Source organism: Bombus vancouverensis, chromosome 17 (assembly GCF_051014615.1).
Source record: "Bombus vancouverensis nearcticus chromosome 17, iyBomVanc1_principal, whole genome shotgun sequence".
Taxonomy (NCBI): domain Eukaryota; kingdom Metazoa; phylum Arthropoda; class Insecta; order Hymenoptera; family Apidae; genus Bombus; species Bombus vancouverensis.
Window position 1 is genome coordinate 8337941 of NC_134927.1, and position 19284 is coordinate 8357224.

The window sequence follows — 19284 nt, forward strand, 5'->3', positions numbered from 1 at the left end:
GTCACTCTACTTTACTTCTTCTACCGCTAGAAAAGTCAACAACTAAGTACAAAATTTAACGCCTAACGTCTAAGTCTAAGCATAACGCTAGAGGAGTATAACTCACATCAACTAAGTCGGTTCTCGGTATTGTCGAACATTCACCTCCTCTATTAAGTATCCTCTAGTGCTACGTCCACTAACATACTAAGTTTAATTATAAGAGCCTTGCTCTATTGTGTATACCTATCTTATATTCGTGCGACAAGTTGTTATCTACGATTTATATCTACTCAACAGTGTAACTTAAGTGTTGGAAATATATAATTTATAATTCCGTGAATCACAGTGTTATACTAACTGAATCGCCCCTATTATCTTAACCGAAATCAGGGGATCGATCAACTCGTGGTGTCGATTATTATAATCGTAACAGGAATTTACGACTCCCGTTGAGGTCTCTCCTCGCGATTGCGCCTCCCCGCGATTGGTCGAGAATACATTGCGCAAGCGTTGCCTATTCGTATTCATTAGTTTTCTTGACCTTGTTGACCATGTAAATGCTAATAAATATGTAAAAAATGATAATTGAGATGGAAGTATCTGAATCAAAGTATATATTTTGTCTCTTATTATGATCATGTATCACAGCAGTTTCAAATCTTTTACGAGTACGAACAGTGTTCCTAACGACCGCTAAATAACAACAGTTAAGACTGGATGCGGTGCTATCAGGAGCCCTCGATAATACGCGTAGCAGTTAGCAGTCATCGCAAGAATTTCTATTTTTTTACCTTTGTAATCAACAAAAATAAAATATCACTGTGGAAACTTAAAAGTGACCATTTGATTGTGCAACAAAACTTACGATGAAGAAGCTGTATCTGTACCTTGTATTGGAATTATGCGTGCTGACCATGTCGCAGAGAACTGCCTTGGATAAATCGATTCTCAATTACATCTATCGTGGATATCGTAATTGGTTAACGCAATCCTACGGTACGTCTGTTTTAGTTTATTTCGTGTTACGTCTTTATGCAGTAATATCGTTTTCTTTTGGTTAGAGAGATGCTTTTTGGAGGAAAATTGAAATATTGTGAATCTTATTTTTCATAGACTAATGTTTCATGGTGAATATATATATTTTCGCGATAAAATGATAAGTTGACGAAATTTTTTTCGGTAAAAGTAGACAAAAGCTTGCACAGCACGGATCATTTTTCTTTTAACATATAAATATTGTAGAGATTATATTTTCAAGTAACATGCGCTATGAATTCTGTGGCACCCTCTTCTGGTTCTTGAGATGAAGAATTTTGTAAACAGTACTTATTTCGAAATTCGTAACGAAACTAAAGAGCAGTCCTGAAGTGTATTAAAAGTGACGAGTTGTTAGGTAAATGTGAAATCAAAAGATGTCCATTTCCATTTGTTCTTAAAATACTGGTCAGTCTTGTTATACGAGTATAAGAGGCAGCAACCTGATTGTGATTTCAGATGGAAATTGGGTTTTAGTTAGATTAGCGACGGGTTGCAAGGGGTGGTGTTGTTACCCCTCGTCGCCGAATGTATTTACTTTATAATAAAAATCTTGAAAATATACAGTAGCTCATGAAAGTTTTCACGTGCTATTAAAACTCTAGACAATTAAAATACGCACGTTAAATTTAAGAAGTGAAAACAATGCTCTTGTTACTATAAGATACAAGTACCAAGATTATCTGTATATTTAAAATTTGGAACAAATCCGATAACGTTTGTAGAAATTATGAAATCTTTCATTGCAAGGATGTACAGAAACAGGATCGCAAAAGTAATCGAACGTTTAGATGTTAAGCGATGTTAAACAATACTTTCGTATACAAAGTGACAAGAAAACGTTGGCAGACACAGCTGATGTAGAATTAAATTGTGCAGTGAGTTTTGTGCTTCGCTGTGAATAATATTAATCTCTGTAGTGATAATAAGTGCCAGATAATCAGAAATATAGATATTCGAAAGGAAATTGATATGAAAAGGACATAAAGATGAAAATTATAACAGCAGATCGCTAGAATCTGAGATAGATATGTTACCTATGATATGTTATATTATCACAAAGTCAGAAATCGAAGAAACAGTCACAGACAAATATCCTACAGGCAGACCAAGGAAACTAATTAGTAGAGAAGGACAAATTATTATAATTTAATGAGTGAAATAAAAAGTCACTCAAACAATTGCCAAGTGCGTCAGTAAGAATGTTTATGTGGAATTTTGTTGCAGTAATATTTATGTATCATTCTGCCTATTCATTTCTATGAACGTTTCATAACTTTTACAAACGTTACCAGATTCGAACGAAACTTTAGATATAAAGTCCTGATACTTGTATCTTATGGTAGTTATAATATCATTTTCAGATCTTATCTTTAACGTGTACATTTTAATTCGAATTCTTTCGTGAACTACTGCATGCCAAGGTTAAGGTCATCGAGATTAAATTTCTCTTTCTAAGAAAACTATGTTTATAATACTTCAAAATCGCGTATTTCAAGAATCACAAGAGATAACATCAAAGTTGAAAACGTTTCCTACTTAAAAATAAATCGCCTAAAATATATGCCAAAAAAAAAAAAATGGTCCGTGCTTTTTTAAGTGTTTTTATCAACTTTTACCCTTTTGCCGAACGATCGAATAATAGTAACTATTTATGCAACTATAAAACAGAAATTTATTAGCAACAGCCTGTCAAGTCGTCAGAGCGATATAATGTTTAATACAATTGATCGTTAGTAGTACGTTACTAGTTAGTAGTGACGTTACTATAGTAATACACACCTGATAAGAACATAGTTTGGTTTCATTTGTCTGCCGTCATATTTTTGATTCTTCTAAACCTCATAAGATTTATTGATCTGTTCGCAAATAATACCATGTACGGTAGAAAAATATTAGATGATAGTAAAATTCAACATTTCATCAAAAAGAGTGAAAACTACATAAAATAATTAAATATTCTGCGGGATCTAATCTTGTGGCAAACGGTTGAATGAAATTCTAGTTTCTCTGCTCGTTAAATAACAGTAGAAATCGAACTAACAAACAATTATCATTAAATTTAAAACTGTGATTAAGGGACGATGACATTTCCATTAAATCTTACCTATTGTCGATATATACCACGGAAGAAAGAATAATTCCTACCGGTTTCATCAACATCACCCTTCATAAACTTTATGGCTTATTTTCATATCCATTATGCTATATTATATTGCAATTATTTACTTAAATTAAGACACCTCCTTTTTTTCCAAAGTCGGTATAATAAATAATACAACTTTAATGTGAATATTTCATGAATTTTTTTTTACAATTTATAATTTTTTTTTATACAGACATATTTATCATTATGTATGAATTCAATAAGACAGGTTACATAACTTTTTGTGTAGCTTACAAAACCTTAATTATTCCTATACATTAGTATCGTTCTTACCGGCCATCAGTAGTAATTTTGTTTTTTTTTATTTAATTCATTTCATTCACAATTTGTCCAATTTGGACATTTGGTAGAATTTTTTAGCTGTTTGATTATCATGTGAATGGCTATCCCCAGCGGGATACCATCTTCGTGTTTGTTAGATTGTGTCCTTTGTGAGGTCTGCTGGGAGTTTCCTTTTCAGTCTTCTTTCCATGTTTGAGGTGTTGATCGTTTCCTCAGCTAGCCGGTTTGGGTGTGATTATTCTGCGTATCTGCTAATTTCCTCTTTGACCGTTGGTATTCCCAGGTATGTCCTCCTTTCTAACGTACCATGGGACGTTTACTATTGTTCCATTTTGTCTCTATTTTGTTTATATGGCTCATTGCCGCTGTCCCCCATAGTGGTATTCCATACGTCCAGATTGGTTTTATTATCGTTTTTTAGTTTATTTTCCATGCTCAAGTTTGGAGTGTCGACTAATTATCCAGTTTATCTGTCTTCTTTTTATTCGTATTTTGCCTATAATTGATTTAGTATGTTGTTTCCATGTAAGTTGTGTGTCTAAGTGGAGTCCTAGGTATTTAGCTTGCCTTGTTTGTATTATGTGCGTGCCATTCAATTGGATATTTTTATTTTGTTTTGTATATTTTTAATTTATTTTCTATGCTTCAGTAGTAATTTGGTAACGAAATATTATAGAAACAAAATTGTAGATCAGTACATCATCTATAGAAAATAAACATAAATTTTATTAGCATTATTTTCATCACGAACCACAAGCATCGCCATATTTTCACCGGTTATGAACATATAATTTGTGTATTAATAAAAAATCAATACATATATCCAATTTTTTATGTGCGATTGTGACAACACGTGCTTGTCACGACCGGCACACTTCAAGCCCGATGGACTGATGATGGAGATAAAGATGTGGCGGCACTCGGCGACAATGTATGTAATATCGTGATGTAATATGTTCACAAAGAGTGGACAATAGAGATGTTAATCAGACAGAAAAGACGATTGTGGCTTAACTTGAACTATTCATACCAAACGTACAGAACACAGCGCAATCCACACTCTCTCGGCAACGCCACTCGCAACCTCCGTCTCCGCTCGACTCGCACTCGGCTCCTCCGCTCGCACTCTGCTTCTCGACTCGCACTCTGTTTCTCGACTAACCGTTGTCGCATTCTATTGCCCTTTTCCTAGGCCCACCGCACACGTGTTCCGCAGACGCTCGTGGCCAGGGTCACGTAGGTCTTTTCCACGAAACTATGCACTTGAAAAGACCGATGACACATTGATGGGCCCGACGGCGCCTCGGCTCTCGCGACACTGTTCATAGTTCGTCCGATATTTCCCAGGCCTTTCGTCCACGATACTACATGTATATCGTCGAAGTGCCTAATGAGTCATCGATATCCCAACGGTCCTTTCGCCGAATGTTCTAGAAGAAGGCGCGTGTGGCAACGGTCGCGGATAGTGGGGATATTGAGGGGTGACGAAGAAAAAAAGAAACAGATGCAACCTTTTTTCTTTTCTTTTTTTTTATTTATTTGTTGAAATTACAATCAATTCTCGCGTTGAGAATTTTCAGTAATTTTTCTGGCGTGGCGCAATGAAAGAGGAATATCGTAATAAAGGGCGCGGAATGGGGGGAAGGAAAGCGATAACGGGACAATGTCAGAATTCATAAAGGAAAATATGAGAATAGAGGTAGAGGTAGAGAGGACACAGAAGGTAAGGGTGGGAGAAAAGAACACAATAATAATCGCAACGTTGAAATCGTGGGAGGAGAAGACGAGGGTAATGAGAGAGAAAAGTAAATTGGGGAAGGGGATATACATAGATAACGACCTAACGAAGAAGGAAAGAGAAATTCAGCAAAGGTTAAGAAGAATAGCTAGAGCAAAAAGGGAAAAGGGGGAATACGTAAAAATAGGTTACAAGAAGCTGAAGATAGAAGATAGATGGTACAGGTGGAACGAAAGCGAGGAGAGACTAGAAGAAGAAAGAAAGAAAGAGGCGAGAGGTTGAGATAAGGAAAAAGAAAGGGGGGAGGGGGACACAAAGGGGTTGAAAATGTGCTTCTGAAACATAGCAGGGATAATGAACAAGGACAAAGAGGTATGGGAATATTTGAGGACATTTGACGTAATCGGACTCACGGAAACATGGACAGAGGAAAGCAAATGGGAAAGGGTAAAGCATTATATTGATACGTCGCTAAGCAGAAATAAGAAAGTTCCATTTTTTCCTTTTGCTGTGTTATACAGTGAGTCAGAAAATGTTTGTATACCTACCTTTTTGACTTTCAAATTCTGATATTTATTGTATTATTTTTTCTTTTCACACATTATGAAAAATATTTCATTTGCACACTATTTCCGTAATAGTATTTGTTGGGGTATCGTTTGTTTGTTTAAAGCTCTTCGGGCATTACATTGAGAAGGGCACATGTTTCAATAAATTTGGAATATGTTGTCAAGGTTAACTTTCTGATCAACTTTCTCCTATAGTCATGTAACCACCGCACGGCCTTCGTTCCCGAGATATTAAGAAGGAATTTTAATTAAATTCAGTTTCCACTACTGCTCATTCCGGCTTAATTGATTGCGGTATCTTTATGTAACTTTATGTAACTCGGTGCTTAGGTCAACAATATATTTATTAACCAGTGTCTTCTTTTGATCGCGTCGCGTATCGCTCTCGGTTTCGTTAATCAATCTCGCTGTCCAGTTAGGACTCGATGTTATTTGATTTCATGATTTGTTATTTATTAGAAACACATTATAGATATAAAATTTCTTATTTATTGTTAATATATATTTATTTATTGATATTAATAATAATGATTTAATTATAGTTGTATTTATATATATATTATTTATAATTAAATAAGTAAATAAATAAAATAAATTTATAAATAAAATATTAAATAAATTTATTTAATTTAAATGGTTTACAGTTTAGAGTATAATATTGAAAATATTAGGGAAATTAAATAAATTTTTAAATATTAAAAAAAAAATAAATTTAAAGTTTATATATACAGGGTGGTTGGTAACTGGTGGTACAAGCGGAAAGGGGGTTCCCTTAAATAAAAATTTTTCGTTTGAGGCTTTTTTTTCGAGAAAATTGACTTTGAATTTTCGTTCGGTACGCGTACGATACGTTATAACGGATCTCACTGCAGATCGTTGTCTCGATGGAAAAATTAAAAAAAAATTTTATTCTATATTTTCGACTTCTTTTTTCGCGTAGAATCACCCCCTTTCCACTTGTACCACCACTTACCAATCACCCTGTATAAGATGATAGAGGAGGATATACAGTTCATCCTGTACTAACATTTGGTGTAAATAAATTTCTTAAAAGTAATATTAAAAGAGATGGAGGAAGTAGTCAAAATCTAATATTATTTATTCGTGGGAAAGCTATATCAGGTGATCCTAGTATTAAAGGAATTAAGTAATTACCAAATCCTCCAGTTATGAATGGTATAACTATAATAAAAATTATTAAAAATGCATAACTTGTAACTAATGAATTATAAATTTGATCATTATTAATTCATATACCAGGATGACTTAATTCTATTCGAATTAATAATCTTATTGATGACCCAATTATTCCTGATCATATAGCAAAAATAAAGTATATTATTCCAATATTTTTATCATTAGTAGATATTAATCATTTTTTTATTAAGATTTATAAATTTGATATTATATATTTAATTTGGAAGATTAGTAGTTTTTAATTAACTTAAAATCTTAATATTTATATGTCGTAGAAGGATCACAAGGAGGGTTGTGGGCGTTTGGTAGATCTTCCTTGAAATCGGCCATCGTTGCGGTGTCACACGGGTACGGTCTACTAACACGAGAATGAACACTACCGACGCGACAATCAACAGCGGTGGTTGGGCACTCGCGAAACTCGTGACGTTGGTCTTAGGCTCGATAACGAATCCACGGTCAACGGGAAGATAGATAGACTTGCTCTAACTCAAACGTGTACTGATCTAAGGCGCTACTCCCTTCTTCGATGAGATCTCAGTAAAGAATGAATTTTCGTCCCAACGACGCCACCGAGGAAAACTATGGTGGAGTGTCTAAGTACACGAGATCCTCGGATTGACGTCGCTGTCGATTGATCGATTTGGGACAAAGGCTGCCTGTCCGTTTGCAAAAATCTTAATTGCCGAAAAAATCCAGGTTTTATAGCGGGTCCTCGGGCTAACTGGACTTGTGCTGTGTACGTGCCTCAACATCAGGTATTCATTGTCCGAAGGAACCGTTGGCATGTTTTACTGTCAGGTACCTCTATGGGTATTTCTCTTAATGAGGGTCATAACATCACTCCACACCTTTGTTAGACGGAGCGCCCGTCCCGTTGACCGTGGCTACGTTCGGCGACGGATGGTCGCCTTGAGCCCAAGTTTATTATCGCAAATCGCAAACAAGTATGATTGAGTAGAATGACGGCAAATTGTTTAATTACCACTGTAAACTTTAATTACAATTGTACGGATTTTCCTGAGGTTCCAGGGGGGAGGCTCCGGTGTCCCTTCATCTCCGACATATATATATAAATATATTGAATTTATTATTATTATTATTATTATGAATTAAATTTTATTAAATAATGTAATTCATATAATTAAATAAATTAATGAATTTAAAATAAAACAAGTATTATGTCTGAAAAAGAAATAAATTGTAAATTTATTAATGAAAATTAAAAATTTTTTAACACTATTAATTTATAATTAAATTTAATTTAATAATATAGTTTAAAATAAAATATTAAATTGCAAATTTAAAGATTAAGTATAAAATTGATATTAAATTAAATTAAATAATATAAATATAAAAGAATAAAAAGAGAAAAAATATAAAATAATTATTAAATAATATGTATATGATGAAAAATTTCTAAAATTTGAATCACTTGCATTATAAAATTCAAAAAAATATATTGGTTGAAAATATAAATAAATAAATAAATATTAATAGAATAAATAAATTTTTATTTGTATGTAAAATGAAAATGGAAAATAATGAGTTAAAAATTGATGAACATCCAAATAATTTTTTAATAGAAAAATTTAAGTTTGTGTATAAAGCAATAAATGTATTATTTTTAAATAGCATAATAATAAATTTTGGAGTAAAATAGATTATGGACGAGAAAAAATAAATTGGAATAAATTTGATAAATGTAGAAATAATTAAAATTTGATTTCATGCATTGTTATGAATTGTCGCCCCTCAATATCCCCACTATCCACGCGTTTGTTAGGCGTCCGCGACCGTTGCCACGCACGCCTTCTTCTCCAACATTCGGCGAAAGGACTGTTGGGACATTGATGACTCATTAGGCGATATACATTGTTGCCGAGTGTCGCCACAAACTCAACCTAAATTTATCTCATTGACGTTAATCGTCTTTAACATAAATAAAAATCTGTAAATCAGTGGATTATAGATTGGATTGGATTAATATCCTAATATTAGGCATGACTTAATTTTTCTTTCACACGATTTTGTAAACGTATCGCGAATTCGATTACTACTTATTTGTATTATTATTATTTGTATGTTTAAAGAAAAATATGAATTTTTATCAGTACTTTGCGACTACAAAATTCTGAGTTAAGTGCCGTCCGGTTTCTGACAATCCGCTTAGCAAAAAGCATCACTGCCTTTCCCACACAGTGGCCAGATCCTTTAAACAATATCCCTGCGCTCTATTCTTTATTCTTTGACAATGCAATGTCGGATCGCTTGCCATTGATTTATTTGTCTATCAACTTATCCTTCGTCAAACTGTTTTACATATCTCCCGAAACAGTCTTGCCATCGATACCTCATAGTTCAGGTACTTCGATTCGCCTAGCATCGGCTGTCCAAATATTAGCTCAAGCACCCTACCGAGGTTCTTACAGAGTCTTCGGTCCAGTCAGAAATTATCGTAAGACTAAACAGCGGCGGGCTATCTGTATTTGTAACGGTGAGAAGGTGCATTGTCGCTATCAAGTATGTACATGACGAACAGACAAGTGAGACATAGTGCAACATTTTGTATAGCAATAAATTCGCCGAAAATTATTTCACGATAGCATTATTCCACTACTCTGACCCAACCCATAACCCATTTATTTTTCTTTCTAATTTACACAATATTAGAAATGGTTACCCCGACGCTGACATTAATTCACATGGATTGAACTTTGTCTGATAGGCGAGCGGTTGAGATTTCGATATACCTTTTGCATTATTTGATCGGAATTTTGACATATAGCGTGCAACGTTATATCACAGATGAAGTATTTTTGTAAAATATTTTAAAAGGACTATTTCGCAGGTACAAGAAATGAGGAACGAGTGTCTAAATTACGGAATAAAAATAAATTTCAAGATGAAGTTTCAATAGACGTCTCTTTTCCTTGCAGCGTAACAGGTAGTTAACAAAATTTATGGTTATTGTTGTCAAATATTTTATGAAATCACTCGTAAATATTATATTATGATATTTATTCTTTAAAATTATTACTCAATTTAAACCACAGATTTTTTTTATTTCCTGTAATTTTTACAATTTGTCTTAGGGAACAATTGGTAAATTTCTGTGGCAGCAAACTACAGTGAAGAACGCTGTTCTTCACAATTTGTAGTGGCTACAAGAATTTCAATGTGATTTTGAGTTCATTCATAGTCTTGTCCTATTAATATCATTTTTTAAGATAGATATGTAACATTACAGGCTCTTCACCCTACTGTAATTTAAGAATATTAAAATTGATGTTTATTTTTTGAAGTTCACATTTATTCTAATGTCTTTACTTTAATCTGTTTAGCTGGCAGGTCTTCGAAAGTTCCCGAGTCGGTTCACCATTTAAGACCAGGAGACATAGATGTCATTGCTGCAATGGGCGATTCTTTGACAATCGGCGCCGGAGTTACTTCGTTTACTATAGCGGAAGCGAACATTGAAGATAGAGGCATAGCAGGCAGTATCGGCGGTCAAGGAACTTGGCGACAGTACCTGACTCTCCCCAATATTCTTAAAGTTTGTTCATTTCTTACATCTGCATTGTTTACGCATACCACAAATGCGAATACTGAAATCTTTCATAGTCCGATCTTCCTATACGCAGGAATTCAATCCTAAATTAGTAGGTTATTCACTTGGGGACGCTATAAGCACTAATCCAGCTGCGCAGTTAAACGTCGCTGAAGGCGGAGCTATGTCTAATGATATAACTTTCATGGCGACATATTTGGTCAATAAAATAAAACATGACCCGAAAGTAGATATAAACAAACATTGGAAGGTTCGTATGTTGGTAGACAAAGTAATAATATACAATACATATTTACTATATGGGAAGTGGTGTTTTCATATGCATATGATCATTGAAATTAACAACCGATTAATAGATTATAAATTAACATACAATCTAAATTATTAGCAACATTATTTCTTGCGTTACTAAATATAATCTACTATTATTAGCAATGTTACATTTACCATTTATACTCAAATATTAAAATAGAAATTACTCAAGGCCTTTATGTATTCATTACTAAGGAAGAAAGGTCATAATGAAATTATTGACATTATAATTAGAAAAGTATTTCTATGCAGTTCTGGTGAACTATTTTTAAGAGTTAATTACATTACCTTTTATTTACTAAAAACACACTTCAAATGTAATTAAAAATTATAACTGCAATTAAAAAAGATTAGATACCAGTATGAAATTGAACAACTTTTTCTTTCTTTAATTAAAAATTATAATTGCATTTAATATTTAATCGTTTACGCAATAGTATCTACATTTTTATGTTTTACAGTTGATTTCGTTGATGATTGGAAGTAATGATTTTTGCTCTAATACGTGTGTAACTTCTCCATGGACTATGTTAAATGATCACAAAATGGATTTAATTAATACTCTTAGAATATTAAGAGACAATTTACCAAGAACTTTTGTTGCTCTTATACCACCACCTCACTTAAAGGAACTGGTTGCTGCACACAAAGGAAGAGAGTCATTGCGGTGCTATGTGTCATCCATAGTTGGATGCCCATGTTTGTTTGCTTTACATTTTAGAAATCAAAGACCGGAATATTATAAAATAATGGAGAGGTTTGTATAATTTATTGAATTTATGAAGCATTTTAGATATTTTGTATTTACATATGCAATTTATAAGGGTTTTGTTATATCATACTTTATATTTAATCTTAGTAATTATACATAAAAGGGGCTACTATTCCCATTTTAATGAAGCTTAAGTATGTTATGAAACTCAACATTTTTCCTATAGGGAGTAAACTCACTTAGTTTCCGAAATATTTAGAGAAAGCCGCTGCTACTACTATGTTGAATTTGACTCCTAAGGCAACGTTTGCGTCAGCATGGTGTGACAACTCATCTACTGTTGTGTGTTTATAAACACATCGCTGCGACCTGCAAATAATCTCTATAACGGGCGAACTGTTTAGTACTTATTCTACCTAACTACTATTCTAACTACATCGAAAACGTAGAAAAATATTTTGAACGCACAAGTCTTACATGTATTGGCGGTTGTCAAAAACTATACAAAGCCGAACCCTATTCTAGAAAAGTATTAATACTGAGCAATCCAGTCGTCGCACCGTGAGGAGGCTGATTACCATCAGACTTTAACGACGGCCTAATTGAAGGACTGATCTACATCCAATACGGATTACGCTCTTGAACACGCATTTAGTTTTGCAACCTTCAACAAGTGATTCATGTACACACTTTTGAGCAAATACGAATTGGTCAACCATTTTTTGCTAGAACGCACAGCTTTTGAAAAACTCAATTTTGAGAAAAAATGTAAGAAAAATTCAAATTCCCAACTACGCGATTGCTTTGTTTTTTTACATTAGTAGCTATCGAGATGTGTTTTGGACAAAAAATACTGTTATTGTATAGACATTTAAATATGTGTAAATAATGATTAAAGCGAGAAGAACGCATAGAAAGCGTCATTCTTTTCCTTAGATTTTCCAACTTATTTCAAAAATTAAATGTCTACAACACTATCTAGAATCCAACACTAGCACGCGATAGAACAAACATTTTTGCTAAGGACAGCTTCAATAAAGCCAGAAAATCATGTTTTGTTTTTAATGTAAATGCGAAAAAGTTTGACAAAACACGCGGTGACGGCAATGGTACTCAGTGTTGCCGAGTATCTCACCTGTCGCTCAGTATAATGGAACCCCAGAACGCGTGAGGCTATTAGCCGTCGACATTGACTAGCATTGCTTTCGTTCCGTATTTTGTCAAACTTTTTCGCTTTTCCAGGAGTTCATCCGCTATACAGATCGTTTCACACCAGCTATGATGTGTTTATAGAAACAGTGGATAAGCGATCGCACTACTCTGACGCATACGTTGCCATGGACGTGCATGTATAGATAAGATTCAATGTAGTATTAGCAGCAGATTTTTGCAAATATCTCAGAAACTAATGTCGGGCAGTGTTGTAATGTTTATAGTATAATGTTGTTTTGAATGATGAGTTTTACATTATAGTTAAATATCATCAAAATCGGAGGTGCAGCCGCTTTTGTGCCCAATTACCTTAACTTTTATTTTATATTTAAGCGTATTTCATTCTCGTTATATGTTGGTGAATAACTTTATTGAAAAGAGTTATTAGAGAACGACATAGATTGATCATCTTTGAATTCAATTCACATTAAGATCTTATTGACGACTCGGGCAATGTCGGGCTCGATTTTGGATGAAAAACACTGATAAGTATATTTATAAATTTATATTATGAGCGTCTATTCAGACGACGAGTTCGTATTTCTATAACACATATGTAGTGATGTGATCGATGCGGTATCGATGTTATCGACAGCGATCTATGAATTTCAACCTGTTATCGATTAATATCAAAGGCAAAGGTATTAGTTATTGTTAGGTTTTCTATTGTTTAGGTATTGTGTGTAAGGTAAAGATATTAGTTTCTGTACTTGAAACACCATAAACGTATCGATACTTGTCATACCGCAGGTAAGTTTCGGTACAGATTATTAAAGCTAAAATAAGATGAAAATCGAGAGCAAAAGAATTGCGCTTTGTTTTTTACACGAACGAATGTAGATCCGCAACTTACCTCGTACAAGTCGTAGAGAAAGAGATTATGTCATCCTTGTAATAAAATCATAGGTTAGACATCAAATCTGCTTACTCATTAAAATCCATAACAGCAACTCGAAAATCGTCTCATTAAATTTTCGAGTAGACGGAATGAGATACGCGCAGGACGCGCCTAGTGAGATCTCGCGTCCCGCGCGAGTTTGCTGATCGAGTTTACGCGTAGCAATAAATATGACAAGGTCCCCTCACTGATCAACCAGAAGCTTGGTGTTACGCAGAACCTCTAACATTTCGTTTCTCTTATCACAAAAATCGGCGAGATCCTTACTCGAATGACGCGTGAACACAAAAATTATCGGAAAATTATCGATATGGTGTAAATACCCCAACTTTCCTCCTTCTTTTTCTACGTAAATGAATCATCGACAATTCTCCTTCAGTGCGAAACAGTTTAAATTCACCTTTAGCCTTTACTAAATCAATATGGCGTCTATCCCTATTAGGAATGCGGCATTTACCCTAATTATCTTGAAAAAGTGTTACACCTTTCCATTACCATACCGTGTATCGGAAATCGTTAATTTTGGCAGTGGATTATTCCACATAATCTCCTACGTATAATAAAAATTATGCTATAAAAAACTACGAACTTTTAGTTACTATGATAATCCAAATGATCACGAAGTGTAATTACGAAGCCAAAATGTGATATTCAGATACTGAAAAAATGCGAAATCTTGGTAACTAGCAAAGGAATTTTACTTCTGTCTCAGCGCGGTGCGACATTTCGCACCGCAATCAGCTTATTTTTATTATTTCACATTTATGCGATATTATTTCCCTAACACATTTCAAGTACCGTTTGATATCTATTTTAAAATGCATATGAAGAATATGCAAATTTGTTTCATTTTTTAGGTGGCAAGAGATTGACGAAGAAGTCGCTAATTATCCAGAATTTCATAGAAATGACTTCACCGTAGTAATTTTACCGACTCTGGAACATGCAAAATTACCTCTTGCCGAGGATGGATTTTTCGATTTGTCATATCTCAATGTTGATTGCTTTCATTGGAGTCAAAAATTAAATGCAGTATGTGAGTATAACAGATGAAACTATATAATTATTTAATGAGTGTTATGTTGATAATCAGAAATGTTTTGTGTTTCCCAAGATGCGAATAATTTGTGGAACAATTTGTTGGAACCAGTTGGTAACAAGAGTAGGGTTCTCACTCCGTTATTTGAAAAATTTCTGTGTCCTACTTCGGAAAGACCGTTCTTGATGACGTATGAAAATTCACAGAACAACGAAACTTAAGGATGGTTAGAGAAATTTTGAACAATTTCTGTAAGTGGAAGATGTATTATAGCCTTGTCATTCAGTTAAAGGAACGAGCAATTTGTGTGTATCAATACAGTATATTTCTGTATAACGAATGAAAGGAAAGTTGCTTTTTTACATTTCTTCCTTCTTGTACGTAGTTCCTTAGAATTATATTTTCTGTATGACATAGTTTTACAGTCGCAGCAAGATTCTAAGCTTTGCGATTGCTTTTGCACCATCCAGACTATTTACTCCAATTTTAAATAGTATTAAATAAAACGAACACATCATTTTTAAATAGATTTTTTAAAAGAAGCGTAACGCGCTATAGTGATACATCTAATGTTGCTTTATACTTCTTAGATGAATCTACATACAGTCACGTTCTAGGTACAGTAATGTAAATCTTGTGTTCGCGATTCAAGTAGCATAAATTTTCATATTGTCCGTTAATTTTTTGTATGGCTCTAGTTCTGCGCCTATGGGTCTCTTCCGCACATCTTTTTTTTTTTACTTAATTCTTTTCCTGAGAATAATTCTTAATTCTTTAATTCTTTTCTCCGTGTGCTTTTCCTGAGGGGTGTTTTGTATCATAGTACCAGGGGTGTAGTATGGTATTTTCATGTAGCTTTTTGGAGTGAAGTGTGTTTCTGAAACAAGTAATATGTCTATATTGTTGTTATACAGGAATGTTTTAGTTTCTAGGGCCCGTTGTTATAGGCCGTTTAAGTTCCAGGCTGCTATTTTCATCGTGTCCGTGTTTCATTTTTGCTTAGCATGTCTGTAAGATGTTGTAACATGACTGCGTTTTGTTCGCTTATCATTTTTGTTAGCATTTCGATGTTTTTGATGGATTGTTTCAGCAGTTCCTTGATTTCTGTAGTGTCGTTGTTATTGTTCTGATTTTGTCTAAGGGTGGCGATTGGTTGACTACTTGCGCGTAGCTTCGGCTACCAACGGTGTTGGTGTTACTGTGGTTATTGTTCATTACGTGCTGTAGATTTGTTGTTGTCTCAGTTTCTGTGCTATCCTGTTACGCGTGAAAGTTGTTGTGCGTCCTGTTTCGAAGCGGCGGAAACAGCTTACGTTGCAATTGCTTTCTGACTACACAGCCCTTGTAGCTAGCTGGGTGCTTTCCATTGCAGTTGTAGCATTTTACTTCATGTCAGATATTATCGAGATAACGTATGTTTTCTTTTCAATTTTTTCTAAATTAAGCTTCTACCAACGTATTTGTAAAATCTTTTTGATTAAAATGAGACTAAACACGGTGCAATACGAATTATATTGATTTACCAATATGCATTTAATAACATTCAGCATAAGCAAATATGCTACGAATTGTATCATGCTTTTTGCCATTTTAATCGGAAACATCTAACAAACAGTTGGTAAAAGTTCTATTCATTGGGTATTAAAAATAAGAAAATTTGATTTTTCAGCTGAAAAAGGTCTCAGCGTATTACGCAGCTTCATATTTTATACGTCGCCGAATACTTCGACTCTCAGTCCCTGTTTCTCTTTCCTTTTCAATCGCATTATTCTTTTCTACGTTCGCCACGTGTAACACTTCATTGTCACTAGCATTAGGAATAGAATCGTTTCTACTTCTAGTTTACTATCTAATTGCGGAATTTAGATCACGAATTTCAGTCAAGAATCATCAAGACATTGGACGAGGCAATACTAATGAAACAGAGAAATCCTTTTACTGTTTAGAATTTTTTGAAATTAAATTTTCACTAACGTACTTGTGAAATTTTGATGATCAAAATAAGACCAAATACAGCGATATGCTACTGTTAAGTCCGGTGACTCTTTGCGTAACACGGAATCCATTCCTCGGTCAATGCGGCCACTAGCTGTGCAAATATAATTAGTCGGACCGCAATAATCATAAGGAACTGTCATAAATCGAAGCTTTTCGATTTTACGCTTAGGCCCGTTAATTGGTATAAAACACCTTCAAGTCAAGAGGTTCCTCATGGTTATTGCTCCATCAGGTAAAAAGGTAGGGAAACGGGGCTTTCCCATTTTTCCCGAGATTTTTACCCATAAGCGACCAGTGGTGGGGCGACCAACACCCAGCAAGAGTTTTCCTTTACGACAGCATCGTCACCGAACTTCACTAGTTTATTATCTACAGATCAGTCAACACATCAGCACTGGTTTCTCATCGTTAGATCAGTCAACATCTCAGCACAGGTTTTGCATCTTTAAATCAGTCATCGGTTTAACTTATATCTATACGCACCAAGCGTCACTGTCTATATCTACAAGTTGTTGGAATAAAGTGTGAATTGTAACCTGTTACCTCAGTGTTATAATAAATTCAACCACCTCTATCATCCTGACCGAAATAGAGGATCGATCATTTCGTGGCATCGATTCCATAATCGAAACGGGAATTTACGATTCCCGTTGGCGCGCTTCCTCGCGATCGCGTCTCTTCGCGAATGGTCGAACAAAGTGAGATGTATCTGAACACGGTTACTCAGTTAAAGCAACAATTACATGAAATACGGTATGTATGCACTACAGCCAATGCGTGGTCTAATAGAAGAAGGAGTTTCCTCGGTGTCATTGTACGTTGCTTAGGTTGAATTGCATTCGAGCGGCAGCCAACAACTTTGGCATGTATGAAGTTCAAAGGCGTACACAGTTTTAATAAGATTGCTGATATTCTTCGTCAGATTCACTTAGAATTCGATTAAAGTTCTGAGATGATATTGGGTGTAGCGCGTTAAATAATCACTTTGTGTTTAGATCAACAATATATTTATTAACAAGTGTCTTCTTTTGATCGCGTCGCGTATCGCTCTCGGTTTCGCTACTCAGTCTCGTTGCGTGGTTACAACGTGACCTTTTCACTTCCTGGTTCGGACCTAACCGTCGATCGGATTCGATTCTTTTCTTTTTGTCGCCCCTCAATATCCCCACTATCCACGCGTTTGTTAGGCGTTCGCGACCGTTGCCGCGCGTTCTTCTCCAACATTCGGCGGAAGGACCGCTAGGATATAGATGGCTCATTAGGCACTTTGCTTCAGCGGTATACAATGTTGCCAAGTGTTGCCACTGTTCTAGTAGAATACAGACAGTAATTATAGACAATGCTGGTAGCTCCGTAAATGCATTTCGTTTGTTTAGCATATCGTTTAGCATTGGTGTAGATACTTTTCAATGTGATAAATACATTGAGAGGTTATCGGCAACATCTGCATCAGGAATATCGAAATCAGGCATTGAATCATGAAGATGAAAATTATCTAACTGATGTTGAAGACGATGCATCTTTCACCTTGGATATCAGACCGTGTTTATCACAACATTTTAGACATGCTCACACTTTAAGTTTATGAACTACAATTGATTGCGTGACGGCAATGTGTGAAAAATGTGACACAGTGCTCTTAAGTAACAACAACGTTATGTCCAAATGCAATGCATTACGGAAATGTACCGTACGTCCTAAATTTGCCGAAATTATGCAAAATACATAAAGTTATACTTTGAACAGAACAGGAATAGCAAGATGGAATTTCCTATGCGATCTCGTTGCAAACACCACTAGTAAAAGTTTTAGATATCATCCAGAGAGAAAAAGGGCCACATTATGGCATTGCGCTTTCGGTTTTGTGTTTAGAAAAGGTTAGAAACATTAATAAAAGGTAATACAAGTTCTGTACGCCATTAGTTAAAGGATTATTGAAGAGTTTCTATACAAGATTGGTATCATCTTTTTATTTTGCCACGATTGAGGCTAAGTAAACTGCAGTTATAGCGTTCTCGTTTTTATAATTCAAATCTCGATGGCCGAATTACATCGAAACGAGTCACCATCCACAATTACATGCAGAACTTGAAACGGTTGTTGCTGACAAGTACGTATAGATAAAATAATTTTCTTATTATTATTGCGATAACGTATGCAGTATTATTTTTTTACGTAACTTGTCTTCTCCTTTTTATGTTCCTTAGGGACCGTCAGAGGATATTGATACCACAGATGATGACCTTTTCGACTTTGGATCGTCACAATCTGAAATCTATAATTGAGTTTCTATTAATACAGAGTTAGAAATCACAAAATTTTCTTCCGCTAAAGTCGTGATTTGCATATGTTAAAGGATTATCCATTGATTCGACGTATATTTTCTTTGATATAACACACCAATGTCTTCTTCTGTATCCGTGGAGAGATTGTTCAGTTATGCGTTAATGATAAAATTATCAAAGAATAACAAAATTTTATATTTAACGTTTGAAAGAAAGTTCATTGTAAAGGCCAATATAAAAAGAAGTGTACAAGAAAGTGTGAAAAGAATACTTTATATTCAGTATAT

At 34.6% G+C, this 19284-nt stretch overlaps 1 protein-coding gene across 2 annotated transcripts; it reads left to right on the forward strand.

The window, feature by feature from the left end:
• The first annotated feature begins 452 nt into the window (after window positions 1–452).
• On the forward strand, window positions 453–15071 carry LOC117165168 (phospholipase B1, membrane-associated-like). Of its 2 annotated transcripts, none has more exons than XM_076626032.1 (7): window positions 453–978; window positions 9822–9917; window positions 10315–10526; window positions 10615–10791; window positions 11315–11610; window positions 14533–14711; window positions 14790–15071. In XM_076626032.1, the coding sequence occupies exons 1-7, from the start codon at window positions 849–851 to the stop codon at window positions 14933–14935; spliced, it is 1236 nt and encodes a 411-aa protein (XP_076482147.1). In that variant the 5' UTR covers window positions 453–848; the 3' UTR covers window positions 14936–15071. The 2 variants fall into 2 exon arrangements, with proteins under 2 accessions (XP_076482147.1, XP_076482148.1); XM_076626033.1 differs by lacking the exon at window positions 14790–15071 and adding an exon at window positions 14769–14785 and having other exon boundaries at window positions 467–978.
• Window positions 15072–19284: the final 4213 nt, after the last annotated feature.